At 37.6% G+C, this 19,764-nt stretch overlaps 1 protein-coding gene across 1 annotated transcript; it reads left to right on the top strand.

Annotated features, from left to right (window-relative positions):
- Positions 1-1,844: 1,844 nt before the first annotated feature.
- LOC110793414 (protein DETOXIFICATION 49) lies at positions 1,845-4,283 on the top strand. The gene is made up of 2 exons (XM_021998287.2): positions 1,845-2,495; positions 2,594-4,283. The coding sequence occupies exons 1-2, from the start codon at positions 2,412-2,414 to the stop codon at positions 4,079-4,081; spliced, it is 1,572 nt and encodes a 523-aa protein (XP_021853979.2). The 5' UTR covers positions 1,845-2,411; the 3' UTR covers positions 4,082-4,283.
- Positions 4,284-19,764: the final 15,481 nt, after the last annotated feature.

Raw genomic sequence — 19,764 nt, 5'->3', positions numbered from 1 at the left:
CTCTTATCTTTATTCTTATTGTTTATTACTTCCCTCGTCCCTTAATAGTCGCACCGATTTGACCGGTGCGGAGTTTAAAGAATTTGAATTGACTTATTAATTTAATAAGTGTTAGTTGATAGTGAGGTATTTTTTTAATATAGTTAGTGAGAAATGTGTAAGGGGTGGGGAGTGATGAGTGAGGGGTGTGGATTTTTAAATGATTTTGTGTAGGGAGTAGGGGTGTAGGTGGGTTAAGAGGTAAGTGTCAGAAATAATATAATATTGCTAAAAAAATTCATTTATAGAAGCGGTGCAAAAATTAATGGAAGACCCGAAAATGAAAGCGGTGCGAGTATTAAGGGACGGAGGGAATACTTATTTTTGTTGAAATCATATTTTAGACCAAATCAGATAAGAAAATTTCAGACCAGACAAGAACTGAAAAATCAGATGAAAACAGAGCAGGAAAAAAAAATCATAGAAAACATTCAGATCACACAAAGACCATACAAAATCCAAAGAAAAATCAAATCAAATCAAATCAAATCAAATCAGACAAGACTCGCTGAAGTGAATAGAGCAGTATTGATCGCCAAGAATATGATCTTCACACTATCAAATTAAAACCATCTAATGTGATCCAATCTCCAATTAACCATGGATACAAACCTAGGAATGGATTCATCAAATCTTGGTTCCGATATGATTTCTACTATTTAAGCCATAGGTACGTTTGAGCAATAATATACCAGTACCATGTTATGATGTTACATCCTCTTGCATTGGTGTACGTTGTACAACGTTTCTACTCAGCGTCCCGCGAGTCAATTCATGTCTCCCTTGACGATTTTCCTAGGACTTGCTTCGAACACATACAGTGTACATACTCTCACATTACCCTTAATTCCCTAACATGCTTATCACATGCAACTTCCTCATAGGCTCATACTACCCTTATCCATATCTTCCTTGAACATATAAGGATCATTTGGTAATTGGCTGATGCCTGTTTCACTTGGCTTGATTGACCGATTGTTCAAATAGACATTTTATGTTGGTTGTTTGACGGTAGAGTTTTTAAAAATGGGTTTGATAAAGATGATTGTTGACTACTTGTTGTTTCGTACAAAATAACCTTTAAGTACATTGGTAAATCTTATTATAGATAAGAGTAATGACTAATGAGATATTGAAATGTACTACATAATTAGCAAAATGAAAAGCCAATAACGACATTAAAATGAAAAGTCGTAGGAAAAAAAAGTCATTTATCAAACGACTATATATATATATATATATAGCAGTGGCGCTTATATGTACCAATTAAACTCCGACACGTAAGATTGCGACAACTAAATGTTGTCACAACTTGCGACCTTTATCATCACCCTATATATTATTGGTTGTTTGACAAATGAGAAAACCAAAAGCTGAAAAACTAGTTACCAAACAACCCATAATCTGAAGGTTCACTTTGAATTAAGTTAAGTGTCACATAATCATCATTTAAGTTCCAATCTTCTTATAACAAAGAATGGTTCATCAAATAGAAAGGTAACACAAGAAAAGCCCTCTAATCAGTTAATCACCCTATTAGAAAATTAAGTTGTTATGACCCACTAAATTGAAGATGTCGGGTCAAAAATCACTCTCCCCATGTAACTTACTCCGTATTAAAGACTCGTCCTACCATTTTAATAATTTTATTTTTTAATTATTAAATTTACAAAGAGAATTTCAAATACCAGTACAGGAGAAAAATGTTTTTAGGGGAGTGCCTTTCAAAAATGTCCCTTTCTTAAAATGCCAAACACCAGTCCCATGATCAGTACTATAATACTATATATAGTGACATGAAATTAGAGAAGTTTTGTAGGGTTGTATAGTGTTCCAATTTTCATATTGTCACTTCTCTCCTCTAATCATACCTACACTAGTCCTTTCTTTCCCCCCCCTTTCCTCTCTACCACATATAACTATCCTTCTTACACTCTCCACTCGAGATCGATCACGAGTAGATCGAGGGTGAAATTTTGTAACCAACAACAGTGTGTGTAAGAGGGCTCGAAAAGGGGGTGAACTAAAGAACGTACACGATTCAGAGTGTAATTAAAAGTGTGAGATTTTTATTTTATTTTTTATAACTTTCTTTCTTCTCAAGACAGGGATAAAAAAGATTGGACATTATTATTATCACCACAACGAATTAACCATTACATTAGAATTTGAAAAAAGTCTTTATTTTATTTAAGAGAAAGAATTAGCTTATTGTTATATAAAATACTAAAGCAAGGTCGCTTTCTATTACTACTAGTCATTAAGTTCAAATTCTCCAAATTGGTGCTAGCTTATAGTACTTGTTCCCTTTTGAGGAAACTCTAATTTAATTAAGCACCCTGGAAACCATCACTCCAAACCATTGTCTACCTATGGAACACCATAAACACAACACCTCTCAAGCTCCTCTTCTTCCTGACCACAACTCCCCCCAAACTCGCCTCCGAATCTCCGAGGTAATTAATTAGTCGATCATACTTTTCTACTTCTTGTTTAAATTACAATACATTTTTGCATAAAATCTTACTGTAATTTTTATGTTGGGTGTGATCAGGTGGTAAACGAGGTGAGACAACTCTACAGCATAGCATTCCCATTGATCCTAAGCAGCCTACTAACCTACGGCAAATCAGCTATTTCAATGGCATTCATGGGTCACCTAGGGAAGGAGGCTTTAGCGGGCGGGTCACTCGCAATCGGGTTTGCAAACATAACGGGCTACTCCCTCTTAGCCGGGCTAGCCATGGGTATGGACGCTATCTCCTCTCAAGCCCATGGGGCTAAACAATGGGCTCTAATGGGCCACACACTTCAACGCACCATTATAATCTTATCCCTTTGTTGTATCCCAATCTCGTTCCTTTGGCTAAACCTTAATCCAATCCTCGTCTTCCTCGGTCAAGACCCTGCAATTTGCTCTGTAGCATCAACTTACCTTACTTACTGCCTACCTGACCTTTTCTTCATGGCGTTAATCAACCCACTTAAAATATACCTTCGCTCACAAAACGTGACCCGACCCCTTGTGGTTAGTGCAGGGGTAGCTTTGTCATTTCACTTCCCTGTCAACTACATCATGGTCACCTACCTAGGACTCGGTATTCGAGGCATTGCCATTGCTACAGCAATCATGGACCTCAATATACTCCTTGTAATGGTGGTTTATATAATGATCAAAGGGATTCATAAAAAGACATGGCAAAGTTGGTCGTTTGAATGCTTCCATGGTTGGTCCACTATCCTTTCTTTAGCTATACCAAATTGTATCTCTGTATGTTTGGAGTGGTGGTGGTATGAGCTTATGATTGTCATGTCTGGATTACTCCCTAATGCCGCGGATGCTGTTGCCAGTATGGGGTTGCTAATACAAGCCACATCGCTTATCTACATTTTCCCGTCATCGCTTAGCCTCGCAGTGTCGACCAGAGTAGGAAATGAGCTTGGAGCAGGACAGCCTAACAAGGCGAGGACTTCGTCTAGTATATCATTGTGTTGTGCTATTTTTACGAGTGTCCTTGCCTTGGCGTTTTCCGTGACGACGAGGAATATTTGGGGTCGGGCTTTTACGTCCGATGAGGCGGTGATTGCGCTTACGGCCGCCGCGATGCCGATTTTGGGGCTGTGTGAGCTTGGGAACTGTCCACAAACCACCATGTGTGGTGTGCTCCGGGGTAGTGCTAGGCCTAAGCTTGGAGCTAATATTAATTTGGGGTCGTTTTATGGTGTTGGGCTTCCTATTGCTATTGGGTTGAGTTTTTTCATGAAGATGGGCCTTTTGGGCCTGTGGATTGGCCTGCTTGGAGCCCAGGTAGCGTGCTCACTTTTTATGGCAATCATGTTGGTAAGGACTGATTGGGCCTCTGAAGCCCAACGGGCCAAAGAACTCACTGGTGGTGCCAGTTTTATTAAAGAAAATGATGGTGATGATGATGCTAAGAAAACGGTGATGGAAAATGATGATCTTGAAGCACAATCCTTAAACAAAGAGAGTGATGAAGATGTTCAAACGCCATTGATGATAAAAATAGAAACCGTCCAATAAAATTTTGATTTTTCCTTTTTTTTTTTTTTTTTTTCTTTTTCGGGTACATATTTTAGTTGTAGTTACCAGAGAAAAAAGTTGATGTGAGCTGGATAATTTTGGACTTCCGTATAGTTTCGGAAATTTTGGTCTCTTTATTTTTAGGAGGGGGTACTAAAAAGATGTATGTATAGTCATTATTAATGGAGATACCCTTTTCTTATTTTGTCTATGAATCTCCTTACTTGCAAGGCAAATATGATAAAATGGAAAAGTGATCATATAATAGTGCAATAATTCGAACACATAATTGACATTATTCACCATCACCAACTACTTATAAGTTATACGTACTATTCATAAAATCATAAATGAGTGTGTGATGGAGATATTTCACCCAACTTTACTTGCTCTTAATAGCAGGGACAAAAAGAAATGATATGTGACATGTCAATTTAAAATCCGCAAGGCTGGTTAACACACATTCTTTTATACCGCTGTCAAAACTATTATAAACAATCCGCAACATGTGAAGGAAATAATGCCCTTGGTCCAAGTATGCATTCAATGTTAAGTCTAATAAATGCGGTTCAGTATTAATTAACAAGTTAATAATTCAGTGAGATCAAGTGAGCTGAATGCCTAGCTAGAGGCCGCTTCAGTTCAAGTGGAATTAATGATATTAATCCACAGCTTACTCTTGACTGAACCCGTAGGGTCACACAAATAGTACGTAAACGGATCAAGTATTTAATGGCATTAAATACTCCATCTATGGATATTCGGAATCGACGGATCTTGGTTTCAGTGGGAGCTGAGATCGTCACAGGCAAGAAATGAATACTCCAGAAACGATGATATTGCCGGAAACGGAAATATGGATCGTATCGGAAATATAAATATTATCCAAGTCGTAGATGTTGCCGGAAACGGAAACATGGTACGTATCGGAAAATATTATCGGAAATGGAAATATTGCCGGAATCGGAAATATTGCCGGAAACGGAAATATTGTCAGAATCGGAAATATTATCGGAATCGGAAAATAATTCCGGAAACGGAAATATTAAATATTTGTTCGAAACGGAAATTGATTCCGTAATCGGAAATATTGAATATTGTTCGTATCGGAAATGAATTCCGGAATCGGAAAATTAATCGGAAGCGTATCGTACGAATTAGCATCGGACGAGGCCTGCCAGTCGAAGGCCCAGCACGAAGCCGGGCCATCGCCCAGCAAGCCAGCGCGCCACAAACGCACCAGCCAAGGCTGCGCCAGGCCCACCGCAAGGCAGGCCCAGCGCGCGCCAAGGCTACGGCAGCGTGTGGGCTTGCGGCAGTGGGCTGCGAGCTCGCGGGCTGCGCGCGCGCGCATGGCGCCCCTCGTGGGCTGCTGTGCGTGCGTGTGTGTTTGTGTGCTACTCGAATCCTAAAGCTACCGGGATTTGTCATATGATTAAATCTAATACTAAAAGATTTAGTTTATTTAATTAGATTCCTAGTAGGATTATAATTAAATAAATTAGTATCCTAATAGGATTCCAAATCCTTTTCCATAACTCTATAAATAGGTGCCTAGGGTCACATATTTACAGAGAGCATTCAAGTATTCAAAGTGAGTTTTTGAGAGCAAAATTCAGTCAAACAATTGCCTATAAAGTGCCGAAAATTCTAAATACCTTAAGGGCGATTCTAGTTGGTCAATCTTAAGGCGGATCCGGACGTGCTGTGGACTATCTACGGAGGGACGACACTTGGAGTCCTAAAGACTTGTTCTTGTTCGGTTCGGGCGCAGCTAGGGAGGGCACGCAACAAAGAGTATGCATCTAAACTATGCTAAATGATTATGTGTAAATAATATGTTTTCCTGGCTTTATGGTTTTTCCGCATGATTTATGAATTGTCATATGTATCATAACCTAACAGTGGTATCACGAGCCTCTTATTATTTTCATAATCTAAAATTGCATGAACATGGTTAAATATTACAAATTTGCAAGAATTAAAAGGGGTGATTAATTTTCGTAATTGTTAATTAATTGCAAATTGCGTTTATTTAATTATACGTACGCAATTTTTCGGCAGTTTCTTCGTTACTCATCCAAATCGAGTGATTTTTGTGTCAATTCCGCATGTAAAAGGCATTCTAAAATTTTGACAAAAATAGTGTTTTTCTGCCGAACCCAGAATTCTCAAATTCGAAGCCTAACTATGACTTTTCGGAGGTTTTAGTTTTTCGAATGCAAAATTTCGTAAATTTAAGATGTTAAATTAAATATTTGCGATTCTTGTTGATAAATCTTGAATTTTTGATTGACCTACTGTATATGTTTAACAAGTTTGAATGCCTAGCCTTGTTAATTATGCAATCTAATTTGTAATTATGATTAATTTGTTGAAAATTAGAATAATTTAGAATTAATTTGATTTTCATAATTAATTATAATTTAATTAGATACCTATGATTAAAAACCACCATAAAAATTGTAAATTTATGATAAATTTTAAATTTTTATGACCTAGACTTGAATCCATGTTAATCGAAAATCAATTGAATAATAATTTTTCGATTTTTTCGCCCTAAAATTATGAAATTAATATTATTTATTAATTTGTCATTAATTTTAAATATAAATTTTTTAAATTTTATGCGATTCGCTCATATAACTTGCACGCACAAAGCAATGGACGCTACGTGTTACCCTTAAGGGGTGTTGTATAGTGCGGGCATGTAACGACGAGCAAGGGAGCTCGTCGCCCATGCGGCACGAATGCAATGAGCAAGGCCATGGTGCACGAGCACAAGGCAGCAGCCCTGCCTTGTGTCGTGGGCTGTGAGCAATGGACGAATGGGCGAGGGCGAAAGCAAGGCACAGTAGTCGCGTGTGGGCCGCAAGCGAGCTGCGCCACAGCGCGCACTGCCTCGCGCAAGCGTGCGGAGCCTCGCGCGCAGCGAGCGCAAGCTCGCGTGCCACGAGTGCTACGCCCAGCGTCGATGCCTCGCGCAGCGAGCGATGGCTCGCAGGATCGAGCGCTGGCAAGCGCGCGCAGCGAGCACTGGCGAGCGCTGGCGAGCGCGCGCAGCGAGCAATGGCCCGCATAAAGCGAGCGCTGGCAAGCGCGCGCAGCGAGCGCTGGCTCGCATAAGGCGAGCGCTGGCGAGCGCGCGCAGCGAGCACCAGCTCGCGTGATGCCTTGCGAAGGAGAGCAGCAGCAGCGATGCGACGCAGCGCATGGGCTGCGCGCACATGGCCAGCGATGGCTGTGTGCGTGTGGCCCATGGGCGTACGTTGCGTGGGGTTGTTGCGTTGCGATTGGATCGTTTTGAAATTTTAATTTGAAATTTTCAGTTTACGTAATTTTAATTAATTTTAAAATTAATAATTTAAATTATTTTCTTGGATTTTAATTTTGAATATTGTAATTATAATAAATTTTATTTATTCTAATTATTTTACTAAAATTAAAATCATGAATTAATTTAAATACGACTGAAATTAAATTAAACTTTTTGGATTCAATTATAAATTTATATGAGCTTTAAATTTTAATTAAATTTGTATGTTTCCGGTTAGACTAGAAATACATTTTTATGTTTAAAATTAGTAAAGCATATGAATTTATTGGTTTAAGTGGGAGCCCTTTTAGTCATAAACTCTTGATTAGGTCTACAAATCCTCAAGGTTAAAACAACTTGATTAGAATTAATAAGGACTGAATAATTGGTAGATTATTGGTGCCCTTGATTAATTGCTGCAAATGTTTACGTGATGCATAATGTGTTTTACTAACCAGCTATGTCGGCCATTCATGATAATGAATGGGTGAATGGTATATATATTGTATATGTACTGTTTTGCAGGTTATGAAGTAACTAGTATGGCCCAAATAGGATAGAAAATATGGTCTGCGTACCATTAATTTGAATGTAATTGGTCTAAAGTACCAAAGTTGTTTTTCAATTCAAATATGGTCTGCGTACCATCAAATAGTTGTAATTAGTTTTAATTATAGCTTATCCTATTTGAAGAAAATGGTGCCTCCCACGGAGATTTTCAAGACGGACTTTGAAGTTAAAGCTTCAAGATGAAGTCGGGCCATACTAGATCACATTTATCTTATGCATGTTTTAAGTTATTTATTGCTTTAAATATGTCTTAAAATGCATGAGATTACGGCTTGATTATGTTGCATGATTAAGGATTTTAGTTCACTTAAAATCTAACCAACATAGTAAGAGCCTTAAGTTCCAAACTTAAAAATTGAGTTAAAAGGTGCCATGCCAAAATATACACTTGCTTGGATATCCTTTACATCAATCTAGTAATAGTTTTCGCTCAGCGAGGTGTTACTTATTGGTCCTAAAGGGGCAAGGTACACAAATAATTGTGAGTACATGTTAGTTTTGGTGAAACTCAACGATATAAGTAAGGAGTCCTTTTATGTCGTGGCAAAATCGATAGGTTTACCTAACAAGTTCTTAGACGTACCTATCAACCAAGAATAGTTTCTAGACTATTAGCAAAAGGCTTTTGCTTACCTAAGATGTTTTAGGATTAAGTCGACAAACTGTGCTTAGTTCTTCAATGATTTTAGGGTCTTGGAATCATTTTATTCACACCTGCCGGAACACATAATTCGAATAAAATGCTAATGACTTGTTTAAATTGCATGATTGCTTTCATTTTCAAGTTATTATTCATGATAAATGTTTAGACTTTGCATGCTTCAATGTATGTTTTAATTATTGTTTATAATTAAATATCTTGCACTGCAATAAATCCTTTTAGAAAGGTAACAGTAAATTTCCTCGATTGGTAGTGAATCCAAGAACGATTCACGGAAATGAGAGAAAGTGAGCAATTTAAAATGTACGTTTCTTATAGCGACTTTTATGGTTGTTTTCGAACATCAAAGTCGAATGGAAAACCAATTGGTGCTTGTGAATTCAAAATACACTGTAGTTTTGAGATCATAAAGCATTGAGTTTAATACGCTCAGCTTTACCAATGGTTAACAACCTAATATCTTTGTCCATTTAATTCTCGAATGAGTCTAGTCCCTAGACATTCGAATAGATCGATGCTTAGAGAACTTTAGAAGCTTCTGGTAAGATCATCTAGTTGAAACTTAATATTCAACATAAATTAAATGGTAAGAACCTTGTTGGGGTGACATTGGACATGTCTAACAAAGTATAAAAGTCAACACTAAAGAATTCAATTCTTAAGACTATAAGAAAGGGTACAAGAAATAGGAAAACGAGGAACAAATGAAAGGAATTTACGATTCCATTTCTACCTATAAGTTTATGTTTAAAGAGAAGTGACCTAGCAATCAAACTTCCTTGGTATCATATACCGCTTGAGGTTCTTACTTCGGTAATAACTCAAACAATGGAAGCTAGGATACACTAATGACCTACAAGTGGGAAATGAAGCATGGCAATGCTACATTAGTTGTAGGGTCATCTAGTTTGTTTTAAGTCCTTTCAAAGGCTGGAACTTAATGGCTATTTTGTTCCATAATCAACATACCTAAATTTCTGTTTTCAAACACAGAAAGACTCACATTCAAGAAAAACAAAAACAATGTTTGAATGAAATGGTCAATTACAGGTTGAGTCAATATGCTTGATTAAAACAAACAACTCTTTAAAGAACTTTACTAGGTTCAAATCAACCCCTTGATTTGAGTTCCACTAATCTTTGGCATTGTTGCTTAGACCATATCAACAAGTTAACATTCAAAAGCTCTATTTTGATGGACTTTTGAAAGTTGATTGATTTCTAGATCATTTTAAGACAACTAGTCTTACTTTTTGAAAGTAACAAAAGATATGAACTATTGTTAGAACGCCTAGACAATAGAGTTCAAAGCTAAAGAAAGATTTTATGACTTTATTATTTCACATGGATTTGAGTGAATATAGGTTTATTTACTCAAATGTGATATAAGTTGAATCTGTTTGGCTAGTTCAAAGATTCAGAAGTATAAAATCCACTTGGCAAGAAATCATAAAGATCTAGGTTAGATCATGTTGATGATTACTTGAGACCAAATATGATCATCAATGATTGTGTGATGTAATTTCACAATCTAGGTCCATAAGATATGGCATATCTTAGTTGGAATAATCGAAGTCAATTAGTACTTGATTCGATTAATGATGAATCATAAAGACTTTTCCTATAATTTCAAAAACAAAATGCTCAACTACCACCAAACTAAACCAAATTCGTCAAAGCTATTGAAAAGTAATTTCAAAATATCTTTTAATAATATATCTAAAGAGTTCCTAAACTCAGTGGGAGCTTAGTGTTTGTTATTCAACAAACTAAGGCCCCAAGTATAGATATATGTTTCATTGTGATTTATTCAAATGAGACACAAGGGTATTGTTTCTACCACGAATTTTTGAGAACATAATGTTTGTTTGCTCGAAATAATGTCCTTTTGGAGATTCGTTTCCAAAATGACAAGTGGGAGAAAATAGACCTCGAAAGTCTTCGAGGCGAACAACAAACATAAACGGACATTCCGGAGGCTTTTCGAAGTGCTTCAGAAAACCCGAACGTATTCTTTAAGGACTTTAGAAGTGGCTTTTAAAGAATAGACATCTCTTAGAAGACTTTACAAGTGCTTCAAGGAGAACAGAATATTCAAAGGACTTTCAAGTGGCTATTGATATTCTATTGTTTGATGTTCTATACCCAAGTAGGCATAGAGTTCAAGTCACTGAAACTATGAGATTCTTCTATTAGATAGTGAAGAAACATGGAGTTCAGGTCACTGAAACTATGCAATTCTTCTATTAGATAGTGAAGAAACCTACAACTTACAGTCAAACTATTATCATGAAGATTAATGAGTTTGTGACCTGTAAGAAAGCTATGACGAAACCCAGATTCCCTAAAAATGGTTAGAGGCCATATATAGACTCAAATGTTTTAAATGGTTAGAGGCCATAAAACATACTCAATGTTTTGATGACAAAATTGAAATTTTGTTGATTTGCAAGAATAGTTTCACACCTATTGGTTGCAAGTTTGTTTTAAGGATAAAAACCATCAAACATGGAATTGTGTTCACACACAAAGCTAGATTAGTTGCTAAAGGTTATAAGCAAATTCATGGCATGGATTGTGTTGAAACCTCATGCAAAATCGTAATGCTTCAGTCTATAATTCAAGCAATGATTGCATATTGGTACATATGGCAATTGGATGACAAAACGTATTCCTCAATCAAATGTTGGAATATAATATGTACATGGTATGTCATAGAATTTGTGGATCCAAATAAATGCTTGAAAAGGAAAGCTAGCTTATAAAATCTAAGTACAGATTTAAGGAAGCAATTGGGAATTGGAACTGTATTTTAAGTGAAGCTAATAAGCATTTTAGTTTCATAAAATATACATGATTCTTATAGATGTATAAGAAGTTTAGTGGGAGTACATAAAAACTTATTTGGTCCTATGTGTATCACACACATATCTCTCTATTGTGAAATAACATTCAAATGCTAATGACTTAGATTTGAAATTATTCATCAATAATGGACCATGGCGAAACTTAGTACATATTGGGTATTAAGATCTATTTACAAAGATCTTATAATATTGTTTTAGATTAAGTAATGGCATTTACTAAATCAAACACGAAAGTCTCCATTGGAGATATTCGACCCATGTGAATAAATCTAAGTAAAGGATGTTTGAACTATGTATAAGCATTTACTAAGTTAAACATCAAAGAGTCTAAATGAGATTCTTAACCTATATTATATGTCAAAGAATTTAGCTGAATTTAGTATCTACTGAAACTAGATAAGCTAAAGTTACATGAATAGAATTCAATTGGGAAATATTCTGCAAAAGAATTTATCATGTATGATATAATATGAGGATCGCCAAAAACGTATCGTATGACTTTAGGCATGACGAACATATACCAATCTCTATTGATCTAAGTAAAGATCAACTAGATTGAGATCAAGAATACTTATGGTACTTGAAATGGTACATAGGAATAGTTCTTGATTCAAGGAAATAAAGATATGCTAAATATTGATGCTACACGCATAAACACTGGCAAAGGATCAAGCAAGACCCTTTGGAGTTAACCATTGATAAGGACGAGCTATAGAGCATCGTGTTTTGAAATGGCAACATGGATTGGAGACCATGAGTTGTTGCGTGGGAAATTAAATATTAATTTCTATGTTCTAAGATACAACTGGAAAGTCTTCCACATATCTGTGAACTGCTTGGATAAGTAAATCCAAACAAAGCATCACTAGCAACCTAAACAGTTGAAGTAAAAGTACTTATTGCCTAAGAAGCAATGAAACAGGGTTGTTTGTTTATGTTAAAGAGTTTCTTCACTGAACTTGGGTAGATCATATGTCTTCTGACTTGATGGTTCTTCATTGCAAGATGCGTAGAACTACTCTTGTAGCTAGAAGGAATAGATCACAAAATAAACACACTCAAAAGATCTTATCATCATATCTCGAAGAACATTCGATGAAAGGATATTAAGATTGGCAAAGCATGATAACTAAACCTATGCAACAAGTGAGAAACAACACTCACATTGTGGCACTGGAAATCAAGCATAGCTTTGAATTCCATGAGCTGTTTTAAAGATGGGTTTGAGGCCCATGGTTATAAAACATTGGGGTTGAACATTTATCATATATGAAATGTGTTTTCATATTCCATTTAATCTTGGTTTAGTATTAAATGATGAGTCCCTTCAATTTGACAATATATTCAAGATAGACTGTCAGGACCAGTCATGTGACTAAGAAATGTCTATCAAGTGAACTTGAATGTCAAAAGTTGAAAATGGTCCCTAGTCGGAGTTTTCTATAAAATTGGACGCATAGAAAACGTTAGACGACTAGAATGCAAGATGACTAGTAGTTCTGTTTCTTGAACTATGTGGACATGGCAATGTCATAATCATTTGCATAGATACTTACTTTGGGAAGACTAGTATCGGACAAGACCTATGAAACTTTACTGTAAGAGATGAAAATCTGTCATAAGTAAATTTCATTAAAATTATTAGACACTAAATCCTCAATACCTGAGTGATTTGAGATTACTTGTTTGAGAACTGGTTGCTTTGACGTTGACCAACCGTCGCACAGTAAAAGGAGGCTATAAAGGCAACGCTCAGGTAATCACCTATCAAACGAAGTCTAATCTCAAGATCGCAAGATTGGGATTGTCCTCCCATAAATCGGGATGAGATGCTTAAAAGTTGAACAAGGCCACTCGGAGAGCTAGAAACTGTGAAATGCATGGCCGTGCTCGGATGAATCATAGGCTATGATTATCTGTTTATTTGATCAGTTGAACTCTGAAACCGAGGAACACCTCTGGACATAATAAGGATGACAACTCTTACCTTATGTTCAAGAGCAAGCATCGAGCGACAAAGGAATTAGGAAATGCACACTTGTCCCTAAGGACAAGTGGGAGACTGAAGGAAATAATGCCCTTGGTCCAAGTATGCATTCAATGTTAAGTCTAATAAATGCGGTTCAGTATTAATTAACAAGTTAATAATTCAGTGAGATCAAGTGAGCTGAATGCCTAGTTAGAGGCCGCTTCAGTTCAAGTGGAATTAATGATATTAATCCACAGCTTACTCTTGACTGAACCCGTAGGGTCACACAAATAGTACGTAAACGGATCAAGTATTTAATGGCATTAAATACTCCATCTATGGATATTCGGAATCGACGGATCTTGGTTTCAGTGGGAGCTGAGATCGTCACAGGCAAGAAAAGAATACTCCGGAAACGATGATATTGCCGGAAACGGAAATATGGATCGTATCGGAAATATAAATATTATCCAAGTCGTAGATGTTGCCGGAAACGGAAACATGGTACGTATCGGAAAATATTATCGGAAATGGAAATATTGCCGGAATCGGAAATATTGCCGGAAACGGAAATATTGTCAGAATCGGAAATATTATCGGAATCGGAAAATAATTCCGGAAACGGAAATATTAAATATTTGTTCGAAACGGAAATTGATTCCGGAATCGGAAATATTGAATATTGTTCGTATCGGAAATGAATTCCGGAATCGGGAAATTAATCGGAAGCGTATCGTACGAATTAGCATCGGACGAGGCCTGCCAGACGAAGGCCCAGCACGAAGCCGGGCCATCACCCAGTAAGCCAGCGCGCCACAAACGCACCAGCCAAGGCCGCGCCAGGCCCACCGCAAGGCAGGCCCAGCGCGCGCCAAGGCTACGGCAGCGTGTGGGCTTGCGGCAGTGGGCTGCGAGATCGCGTGCTGCGCGCGCGCGCATGGCGCCCCTCGTGGGCTGCTGTGCGTGCGTGTGTGTTTGTGTGGTACTCGAATCCTAAAGCTACCGGGATTTGTCATATGATTAAATCTAATCCTAAAAGATTTAGTTTATTTAATTAGAGTCCTAGTAGGATTATAATTAAATAAATTAGTATCCTAATAGGATTCCAAATCCTTTTCTATAACTCTATAAATAGGTGCCTAGGGTCACATATTTACAGAGAGCATTCAAGTATTCAAAGTGAGTTTTTGAGAGCAAAATTCAGTCATACAATTGCCTATAAAGTGCCGAAAATTCTAAGTACCTTAAGGGCGATTCTAGTTGGTCAATCTTAAGGCGGATCCGGACGTGCTGTGGACTATCTACGGAGGGACGACACTTGGAGTCCTAAAGACTTGTTCTTGTTCGGTTCGGGCGTAGCTAGGGAGGGCACACAACAAAGAGTATGCATCTAAACTATGCTAAATAATTATGTGTAAATAGTATGTTTTCCTGGCTTTATGGTTTTTCCGCATGATTTATGAATTGTCATATGTATCATAACCTAACAACATGTTCTTTCGAATCATCTCATAATAATTCCATATACAAAACATAAAAAGTAAAACATATAGTGGTGGAGTACATTAAAGTATGCATCTAGTATTCATGTTATGTTTGAATATCTTTAGTTTGGTATAAGTTGTTTATTTAAAGTTTTTGAACATGTGAAAAATTGGTCATACATATATTCAAAAGACTTTTTTCTTATACAAGGTATGTCTTTTTTTAATCACCTTTAAGGCTTTAATAATACGTAGCTAAACAATGAGAATATTTTACAAATATATTCTCTTATTAAATTGGAAATAACTAACTATTATCAAATGAATCCAATTATTTTTAATTTTTTAGATGGGCCTTTTGGGCTTCAAAATATCAAAACCAAACCAAATGCGTTTCTTGCCTTTTTAGGTAGGGGTCCGCATCGAGTTAGTGGGTTTCTTCCGGATTCTTAAGCATCTACGAAACTACGACTGCGACTGATGTAGTATTCACTATTATGCCATTTCAAGATTCTAGTTTTAGTGGCAGAAAATTTTAGAACCCCACAAAAAGGAACTCTAGTCTTATACTCTTATGCCAAAATAAATGAACGTAATATCATGTAACGGAATTAGAGCTGTCAAAATAGGTTATCTGGTGATCGGGTTGTGTCCGGGTCGAGTCATCTCGGATCTCGGGTCATGAATAGGTTGGGTCGTATCGGGTTACTTTATAATTCGGGTATAGGCCTGATTCGGTCGGGTTGGTTATTGGTCGGGTTATGTCGCGTTTTTTTTTCTCATTTCGGGTACAAGTCGGGTTCGGGTTGAGTCATGTTCAGTTTGGGTACAATTTCGGGTTATGATCTTATATAGTCGGGTTTGTAGTAGTTAATCTCGGGTTTAGCGTCAAGTTCGGATCGGATAATTTTCGGATCGGTTAAAATTTAGGCCGGGTTCACTTCGGAACACGAGTTAAGATTAAGTCAATAACTGATTTGGTCATCTCAAAATATTCACGCGTAAAACATTTATTACACAACTCGAGTCACTAACAGGTTATGTGGTAAAAATCGGGTTAAGATCATTGTCGGGTATCGAATCGGGTTCAGATCATTGTTCAGTCGGGGTCAGTTTGGTTATCGGTCATCTTTCGGTCTAGTGTTGGGTTTGGGTTAAAATCAGTTATCGGTTTTTTCGAGTCGGGTTTCAAGTTACATGTTTTACCAATTTTTTTTTGTCCTGGTCGGTTACGGGTTTGGTTGGTTCAGGTCGGATTTTTGGGCCGCGTCAGTTTTTGACGGCTCTAAACGGAATAGGTAGCGGAGAGACTAAGGGAGTATACAATTCACCTACAACGTAGTGGTTGATCTTGGCCAAAAACGTATGAGGGGTCGGCTATGGTTTAAAAATCCAACATCGTACTGAAGACAAATTCATTCATACAGTTAATATACCGCCAACAATTCATGTGGTACTTCCTTCGATCTTTTTACTTGTACCATTTCAGTTGTGCACAAAGATTAAAAAAAACATGTAAATATCTGTAGACACCTACTTTTGTCCCCATTCCTGAAAGGGAAGGTTCGATGATGAAAACGTAAATCTGCACTTGACAACGCATCTCCTATAAAATAATGAATCTCAATCACCCTTTTCATTTCACCCGAAACCTGCTATTTATGGAAACATGCTAAAAATAGTAACTGTCGTAATGGGTTGTTGTTAAAAGTGGCAAGTCATAAAAGATAGAAACCTGTCAGAATTAGGTGTTGCACTCCAACATAAATCCTAAATGAGATAGAAATTGCGAGAGAATCCTATTCCTAATACGATTCAAAAATAAGAGTTACGTATTAATTAAAATCCTAACGAGCCTAGAGTTCGTAACGGGCCCAGATGCATTACATCATAAAATTAATACGCACTAAAAGACTCGATTAAGTCTCATACACTCCGGATTCTAGGAATCCGAATCTGACTAAGAAAACAGCCCAAATATCAATTTCAACGCCCAGCCCTGGGCGTTGAAATTGCATGGATCCTATTTTCAACGCCCAGAGCTGGGCGCCGAAATCTTTGACGCCCAACCTTGGGCGCTGAAAATACCTGGGACGTATTCTTTCCTAATTCCTCGTGGATTAGAGCTCTACAATTCTATCTTTCCACGAACTCTTTTCTATAAATAGGGCCTTAAGTTCGACGTGAAAACAACACAACACACAATTATTATTCTGAGTATTGACTCTAAACCCCTAAGCCTAAGCCTCACGCTACAAAACCGATCACGCGTTCTGTCGCAATCGATCCACAAATCGAACAGAACGTATCCCGTCCCATAATTTGAGATTCGTTAAATAAAAGGAGAAATACCAAAGTCAAAGTGGTTAGTTTTCTGAGAACCGTGACGCACCTCTCAAGGGTGCGTCGTAATGTGTCCCTTTTCCATGGTTTAATTTCTTTCCTCGCCCTTTTATGAATTGTTAAACTAACTAAAATCTGATTGTTCGATCACGCTTAATAAATATGATATTTTTGGGAAATTGGATTATCATGCTAGGTCCCTTAAAACAATCTAAACCAAATAATCGCGCTCGATGTAGTACTATATGTTGCATATTGATAAAATCAACTCAGATTAGTTTAATAGTTAACGCATGTCCCTTCAATTATTTATGCTGAGCTAGTAAGGATATCCTGCCTCTGGAGTTATCGAAGAGCGAATACTCCTCTCGGTAGTTACAGTCCCCCGAACCCTCAATCTCTACCTTGCGGGTGTACGTTGAGCGATCCCCACCACCAGGCATCACAAGGGAACCTACGGCCGTCGTGGTCAAACATAATTGCACTCCCTTTATGTCACGATAACCGGGTTTTGTCAGTTTTTCTCATTGTCGTTAAAAACTGAATGACGACTCCTATATTACTAGTCAATTGGGTGTAAACTCACAGGAAATCCAATTACACTTGATTTGACAAAAAGAAGCGTCACACCCACGAGGGACGAGGTCACGCATTAGCCTCGTGCTTTTTCGACCCCCTCACAGTGGCGACTCCACTGGGGATAGTGAAGGAAATACTCGTGCTTGTAGGTGAAGGAAATAATGCCCTTGGTCCAAGTATGCATTCAATGTTAAGTCTAATAAATGCGGTTCAGTATTAATTAACAAGTTAATAATTCAGTGAGATCAAGTGAGCTGAATGCCTAGCTAGAGGCAGCTTCAGTTCAAGTGGAATTAATGATATTAATCCACAGCTTACTCTTGACTGAACCCGTAGGGTCACACAAATAGTACGTAAACGGATCAAGTATTTAATGGCATTAAATACTCCATCTATGGATATTCGGAATCGACGGATCTTGGTTCCACTGGGAGCTGAGATCGTCAAAGGCAAGCAAATGAATACTCCGGAAACGATGATATTGCCGGAAACGGAAATATGGATCGTATCGGAAATATAAATATTATCCAAGTCGTAGATGTTGCCGGAAACGGAAACATGGTACGTATCGGAAAATATTATCGGAAATAGAAATATTGCCGGAATCGGAAATATTGCCGGAAACGGAAATATTGTCTGAATCGGAAATATTATCGGAATCGGAAAATAATTCCGGAAACGGAAATATTAAATATTTGTTCGAAACGGAAATTAATTCCGGAATCGGAAATATTAAATATTGTTCGTATCGGAAATGAATTCCGGAATCGAGAATTTAATCGGAAGCGCATCGTACGAATTAGCATCGGACGAGTCCTGCCAGACGAAGGCCCAGCACAAAGCCGGGGCCATCGCCCAGCAAGCCAAGCGCAACAACCACACGCCAAGCATGCGACCAGGCCCAGCGCAAAAGCCAAGCCCAGCCGAAGCTTGGGCGCGCGCGCGGGGCTGCGACGAGTGGGCTGGCGCTGTGCGTGGGCCGCAAGGCCTGCGTGCGGTGCTAGCGTATTACTCGAAGTGTGTTACTCGAATCCTAAAGCGTATAGAATTCGTTTAATGATTAAATTCCTAATCTTAAAAGATAAATTAATTAAATAAGAGTTCCACTAGGATTCTAATTTAATTAATTCGTATCCTAGTAGTATTCCAATTCTCTTTCCATACCCCTATAAATATGTGGCCTGGGTTCACAATTTATAACGAGTTTTCAAGTATTCAAAGTGAGTTTTTGAGAGAAAAATTCAGTCACATACCTTGCCTAAAAGTGCCGAAATTATTAGTACCTTAAGGGCGATTCTAGTTGGTCAATTTTAAGGCGGATCCGGACGTGCTGTGGACTATCTACGGAGGGACGACACTTGGAGTCCTAAAGACTTGTTCTTGTTCGGTTCGGGCGCAGCTAGGGAAGGCACGCAACAAAGAGTATGCATCTAAACTATGCTAAATGATTATGTGTAAATAATATGTATTCCTGGCTTAATGGTTGTTTCCGCATGATTTATGAATTGTCATATGTATCATAACCTAACAGTGGTATCACGAGCCTCTTATTATTTTCATAATCTAAATTGCATGAACATGGTTAAATATTACAAATTTGCAAGAATTAAAAGGGGTGATTAATTTTCGTAATTGTTAATTAATTGCAAATTGCGTTTATTTAATTATACGTACGCAGTTTTTCGGCAGTTTCTTCGTTACTCATCCAAATCGAGTGATTTTTGTGTCAATTCCGCATGTAAAAGGCATTCTAAAATTTTGAAGCCGAACCCAGAATTCTCAAATTCGAAGCCTAACAATGACTTTTCGAAGGTTTTAGTTTTTCGAATGCAAAATTTCGTAAATTTAAGATGTTAAATTAAATATTTGCGATTCTTGTTGATAAATCTTGAAT

This window comes from Spinacia oleracea, chromosome 3 (assembly GCF_020520425.1).
Source record: "Spinacia oleracea cultivar Varoflay chromosome 3, BTI_SOV_V1, whole genome shotgun sequence".
Taxonomy (NCBI): domain Eukaryota; kingdom Viridiplantae; phylum Streptophyta; class Magnoliopsida; order Caryophyllales; family Amaranthaceae; genus Spinacia; species Spinacia oleracea.
This window is presented reverse-complemented; position numbering and strand designations above follow the sequence as displayed.

What these genes read in the sequence shown, in the direction of transcription:
- LOC110793414 (XM_021998287.2), top strand. Translation starts at nt 2,412, where the DNA reads ATGGAACACCATAAACACAACACCTCTCAAGCTCCTCTTCTTCCTGAC. An exon ending in CTCGCCTCCGAATCTCCGAG is followed by an intron (nt 2,496 to 2,593) that starts GTAATTAATTAG and finishes GGGTGTGATCAG; the next exon opens with GTGGTAAACGAGGTGAGACA.